At 41.4% G+C, this 6,649-nt stretch overlaps 1 protein-coding gene across 1 annotated transcript in view; it reads right to left on the reverse strand.

Moving 5' to 3' along the window:
• LOC118326483 (germ cell-specific gene 1-like protein) overlaps positions 1–2,294 on the reverse strand; it is a 6,726-nt gene extending 4,432 nt beyond the window's left edge. The window contains exon 1 of the mRNA XM_035659484.1: positions 1,746–2,294. Coding sequence (XP_035515377.1) covers positions 1,746–2,034 — 289 coding nt within the window. The 5' untranslated portion in view covers positions 2,035–2,294. The remainder of the gene's footprint in view (positions 1–1,745) is intronic.
• Positions 2,295–6,649: the final 4,355 nt, after the last annotated feature.

Here is a 6,649-nt window from a genome sequence, read left to right on the forward strand (position 1 = left end):
TCCCTCCCATCCTACAGCCACTTGATGAGTTAGCCATGTGCTAGCAACTCCTTCCTTAAATAATCTCATTCATTTATAGTATTGAGCATCATAAAAACTATTTGCATTATTAGCACAGTTAGCACTTTGAGATGGATGCTGGGACAGTTACTAAATGAGGTTGCAGCGAACTAACCCGAGAGGACTAATCTGGCCTTTGACCTGAACTTTGTCCACGGCCCCCCCTTCTGACGCACAACACCTTTTCGACCAATCTTCCCCCTCAAGCCCCGAGTTATTAAGTGACTGTACTCCAATGTGATCCAATTCCTTTTTCCATTTCCCCGAGGGAAGAAATGAAGCTTGTGCGCACATCGTTCACTGTTTTCTCCTCCCTTTGGCTTAAGCTGTCAAGCAATCACATGCTGCCCCTATCAAGTGCTGCACAGCCACCCACTTAAAACCCTGGTTCGAGTACAGTACTGAATCTTGAGTGAGTGTCCTTGTTCTCTCCCAGGCTCTGTGTGTTTGATGCCGGATAAAACCAAATAAAGCAATTTTACCCGATCCCTGCAATATGATACGTACACTGATATTAATGGTGGGCGATTATCCTGAAAAAACTCCAAAAGAGCGACTAATCTCCATTTGTGTACCATTGTGACAAATGAGGGAGGTAAAACATTGAACATTGTATATTATGTTTTCAGTTGTGAGGGGTCATAGTAAACTGTAATAGTGATGATCTGTTCTGTAAGAATCAAAAGATAGTGAAATGGAAGGTGTGAATTATGAGAAAAGAAATACAATTTAGATTCTAACCAAATAGTAATAGCCGCAAATTAATTTAGGATTTTAAATAGACTTTCAAATCAGTGGAATCATTGAGGTAAAGGAGAAAAAACGTTTCTACATTCTTTTTCATCATTTCCTCACCAAAACATTTCCAGTGATCAGTCCCTCCAACAACTGTCACCTTAAAGTTAAACATCTCAGCATCTTTGAACGGACTATAGCTCGGTCATCCACACACAACACAGCGCTGGTGGAAGAAGTATTCGGATACTTTAATAAAGTATCTGTCAAAGTATTATCAGCAACATTTACTTCACTTTAAGTAGGAACAGTAAAAGTACTCATTGTGCAGTAAAACGGTCCCAGTCACTGTTTTACTGTATATGATGGATTATTATCACTGATGCATGATAGTGTATGGTGCATTTTACTGATTTACTGACTTAATCATTTTAACTACTTTATCTACTGTTGGGTAGTTTCATCTACGGCAATGCATCATATTCTATTGTCATATGTTTGTCACTGTCCTGAGAGAATGTTTTCAGCTCTGTGTTTTAAATAGTGTATTTAGCTTGAGAAGCAGGATCATTTAATCCTTCATGTAATCAGAAACATAAATACTTTTTTTTTTTTACTAAACAAGAAGAGTATGAAAAACTGTAAACCATTCATCTTTATTTAATCAGGCAGTCTCACTGAGATTAAGATGTATTTTCCAAGAGAAAACACAACAGGCGTTCACAAAAACACAATCAAACAAGGATTTAATAAACCTAAAATCTGCAAAGCAACTAAAGCTGTCAGATGATTGTAGTGGAGTAAAAAGAGTACACTGTCTCCAAAGTTGTATACAATGTTAATACTCAAGTAAAGTACAAGTACCTCCAATATACACACAGTACAGTACCAGTGTGAACGTACTCAGGTACAGTCCACCACTGCAGCCCACGCAGACCTTCTCCACTTACTTTCATCGTCGATGTTTTCCTCGCAGGAGAACCAGATGCCGGTGTGGAACTGTCGGAACAGGAACCTGTCGTCCCCGGTCTCCCAGCTGTACACCACTTTGTTCGGGTCCGTCTCGTTCACTCCGTAGTCTATACACTGGTGTGTCCGCAGCTTGCTGCACTTCGGCTTGGGGACTCTCTGGGTCCCCACGCACCAGTAAGTCGTTATAAACGCGGTTATTGAGAAAAACAGGGCGAAGAAGTTCAAGGTAACCGACAGAAGGGTCCGGCATCTGCGACTCGTCTTCATTGTCCGTGAGAGGGAGGGTGCAGCGGCGCGCGGAGGACCGAAAAGTTCATGGGTGCGAGGTGGAGCAGATGCACGAGCTAATTTCCACACACACACACACACAGACCTGGCGAGGTACGGGTCCTATGCAGCTCCACAGGTACCGAACATCTCCACCGATACCGACAGCACCCCCACACTGAGCTCAGCTGTGTGTCAAAGTGTCACTTTCTCGTCATTACACTTTCCCACCCCCCTTTCACACGCGGTGGCCCACGAGCGTCCAGCCCATAGGACGTCACGTTGTCAAAGGATTTCACTCTCGTTTGCGTCAAGTGTGGGATGTTCTTATGATGCCCCCCCTCCCTCCTCTCTGTCTCTCTGTCAATACCATGCCTCTCCTCCATCCATCGCCCACAAACAGCCCATCAACTGCAGGGCGGGATTACCAGCCTGGTATGTCCGACCTTACCACTTTAATTAGGCCTTATAATATCTGCTCTGTGTCAGAATATCAGAAGAATTTTAAATAATTTTCACAACTACAAGAAACATTCCAGCAATGTTTAGTAAATTCAGTGTATTTTAAGTTGAAAGAAGCAGCAGAGCAGGGGCGGATCTAGAGAAATATTCATGGGGTGGCAAGAGAGTGGCATGGGCACTGTAAGGGGAAATATATGCTAAATTTAACAAAAACAATCACATGTATCGATATTTGCCTTTAAATGCCCCCAAATGAAGAGATTTGAACATCACATCATTGTGGCCCATTAGTAAAGCATTAATAGAAATAGCTAAAGGTGGCATTAAAAATCAATAAATTGTTTTATTTCCAAATCTTCAGACATTTTTCCAAATACAAGTTTTTTTTCATTGAACTTAACCTATCACGTAGACTAATGAGTCCATGACAGATCATTAAATTACATGTGTTAAATTACATTTTTAACATGTTATTTTTAATCAAAATAAACGTGTTACATTTGCCAGCAGATCTGACCCTGAAACAGAGGCTGAGAGTGAGATATCCTTCCATTTAAACCCTCTTGCTGAATCCCCCATAATGCAACACAATAGCAAGTTCAGTTAGCCCCATCCACTTTCTGTTAAAAACTATAAGTCTGAACCACAATCCATCCAAATAACCCCTTTTAAACTTTGGACAATTTAATTATGCAGTACTCCATGTAAAACGTCTCTGTAGAAACAGTGGGTGTCCCTTTAAATTCACTCTATCTAATTTAGGAACTGCCACTTGTTACTGTATTCTATAATGTAGAAATACTGTCTATTTTCTATGTAAGCTGTGTGTGTGAATTTGTGTTTATTTGTTTAATTTTTTTAAAAGACAGTGTTCTTAATGATAATAAAGGCTAATGAACTAAATTAACTAACATAATACAAGGGTTAAGAGAAAAAAAAAAAGTGCCAGTGTTACCTCCTGTGCAGTGCCGAGGTGCCCTTGGGCAAGGCAACCTAACCCCGAAACCTGCTCATGAGGCGCTGGTAACACGGCAGCCCCATCACATCAATTTCCCCCTAGGGGATCTATAAAGTATGTCTTCTTCTTCTTCTTCTTCTTCTATTTGGCAAAGGTAACAAAAAATGATCACAAGAATTAAATGAGATAATTACCAGTTAATGTGCTTAATTCTAAACTCTGAAATACATCACAACCAAACAAAAGAAAAACATTGTAATTTTTTTGCCTTTTCAGAAATAACCTAAACTGCAACAAGCCTAACTGATACCTAGCAGTATGCCTGTTACAGGTTAGGTTGTCTAATATTAGACACATTCAGTGATGAAGACCAACAGCCTCATTTATAACAGAATATGTCTTTGCAACCTGCATCTCTCCGCCTGTCTCAAGGTTAGGGCTCGCAAGGGAGGAGAGGGATCAGGTTACACTAATGCATCATGGCTGCTGGAGGACACACATGCACACGCCTCGTCACCCACTGTCTCACTCCATCTCTCTTTCTCTTTCTCTAACACACACCCTTGTGAGCTGATACCCTTGTAGGAGTCTAAAGCACCACCTTGGCCTTGTGTGATTGTGCCCTTGCAACCTGCGAGCAGTCTGCTGTCTGTCTCTGGGAAAATCACTTGTCTCCAAAAATAAACTGAAACCATGTACAATCGCTAAAGGCCTGGCTGAGGTTAAACAGTGGCAGAGCAGTAAATTTCAATTTAAGCTCTGTGGTATGAGATATCCAGTATTAAATTATGAGAAAATAGATTGGTGGCAGAAAAGTTAATTTTGGGAATTTGATATTACAGAATATTCAGTGATATTAGGAGCATTGCATATAGTTATTTTAACCTTTGTCTAACATTTCTATTGACTTTGAGTGCAAAACACCGTACACCATCAGAAATTCATCTGTACACCTTTAATCCTGCTTTCCCAATTATGATGATAGTGCTGACACTAACAACTATTTTCATTATCGATCTCTCAACGATTTCTGTTTTGTCTACAATTGTGAAAAATACCCATTCAAATTTACATTACACTCAGACCCCAATAAGCCAAAACCAGAGAACAGCAGGAAATTTGAGAAATGTGTATTACTATTAAAATAGTTGGAAATTCATTTCTGACTGCTTATTTCAGCAATATTGGTGATTGCTTAACCACTGCAGTGTGAAGGATTGGCGGGCAAACTACCGAAAACGTTACAATTGATTCCCATTATCATTGGAATAGGTTGTCATATAATTGTATTTTACTTTAACAATTTGTAAGTAATGAACAGAGGATGATTATCACTCACAAGTCAATCACTAGTTAATGTGGACAAGATGGTAATGAGAGGCGCTGATGTGTCATTATTGAGACCCAAATTCTGCTATGATTGCATTTACCCCCCTCTAGCCTCGTTTTCCAGTGCGTCTCACAACGTGCAGAGATTGCAGTTGCTAATCAGGTCATACAAATTGCCACCAGTACCTGTTTGCCATTCTGCTTACAGCCAACTGGAATGTCCATCTGTGCATCCATCATCCATCCATTCCACTATCTATCCATTAGCACCAGTCAATGAACACAGCTGTTGATTCAGTATCTTTGTTTTTTGTTACTTCGACTAAACTAGAAATAGGAAGACATCATTTTTTGATTGATTATTCAGAAAAATAACTGACACATTTATCAGGTCCATTATCCATGTACTCCATATACTGGAGCAGGAGGTGAAAAGGCAAAGAAGCACTGTCTGTAGTCCATATCGTGGGGCTAACACACATACAAACACTTTCACACTCCCATTCAGCAGATAAAAACCTATGGACATTCACACTGACAGAGATAAAGGCCTCCCTGTACAGATTAGATGCACTTCCATGGGGCCCTGCAAGAGGCTACAGATTGAAATTTCCTTCGGAAGACCAACCATTGACCTCTAATATTAAGGAAACACCAGAGTGCTAAGAGGTCATTTTCTCTCTGAATGACATTCTCTCCTTTACAAACAGGCACAGACATGCACACATATACACACTCTCTCCTCGGTGTAGTGAGAGGGCCTTATTGTGCGAGCCAGAGGAAATGCAGACACAGCAGAGGACAGGCCATCCATTGATCCGAGTATAGACTCCTCTCCTTCTCAGCCTCTCCTCTCCTTTCTCTCTCGCTGCTATCTCACACTGTCTTTGCCTTTTTTTTTTCTAGCTCAACCCCTCGCTCTCTCTGCTCTTTGTGTGCTCTTCTTCACTCCATTCTCCTACATATAGTTTTTGTCTCCCTGTGATCTACCACCCCCTCTTTCTCTATATTATCACTTTCTCTTTCTAGATCATTTCTGTTACTTCTCTCTCTCACTCTCTGCCTGCTCGTATCTGGTAACCATGCTTTCACCCACTCTCCTGTCTGCGTCTGGTACCACATCTCTCCTTATTATCTCTATCTGCCAAACATCATCCATCCATCCTCTTCGCTATTCTCTTTACTTCACTTCAGCTTCCCGTCCTTTTTTTTCTCTTCCCATTCTCTCTGTCCCCCACCATTCATGGTACTTTGGGAGCAGAAATTCAGTTGAAAACTAAAAGAAGTAGAAGATGGGAAGAAGTAACAAATAGCAATGAAGGAAGGATGTAAAATGGGAAACGAGGAAGCAAGGAAAAAGGGCTGAGAAGATGACAGGAGGGAACAGTGAAAGAAAATAAGGAGGTGGGAAAGAAAAAATAAACTAAAGACGGGATAACACGTGGAAGGATGCCAGAAAATGTAGGAGAGCCACAAAGGAAGTGAAGGAGGAAGGAAACGAGGACAGAGAGCAGTGACAGCAGGTAGTTTGTATGTTAAAAGCTGTTGGAGCTGTGCCAGTAAAAACAGACGCAGAGCTGAACAGGAGGAAGTGATTTAGTCAACTCACACACACACACTCACTCACTTACTCACTCACTCACTCACAGTGCACCTTCAGCAATGGCCAAAGCAACCCTCTGGTGACTAGTAATCCTCAGAACTCCTTTGTACATCCCTCCTCATCTCACTCGCTCCTTGGCCTCCTCTCCTTCCTTCCCTCCCTCGCTGCTTCAGCAATTCCCTCTTCACCTCCCTCCTTCACCTTCTCCCTCCGTTCTTTTTTTTTTTTCCTGACACTTTCTTGTCTCCCTCCCTCCCTCCCTC

This window comes from Morone saxatilis, unplaced genomic scaffold (assembly GCF_004916995.1).
Source record: "Morone saxatilis isolate NCDOM2014 unplaced genomic scaffold, NCSU_SB_2.0 Contig17, whole genome shotgun sequence".
In the NCBI taxonomy this organism is placed as follows: domain Eukaryota; kingdom Metazoa; phylum Chordata; class Actinopteri; family Moronidae; genus Morone; species Morone saxatilis.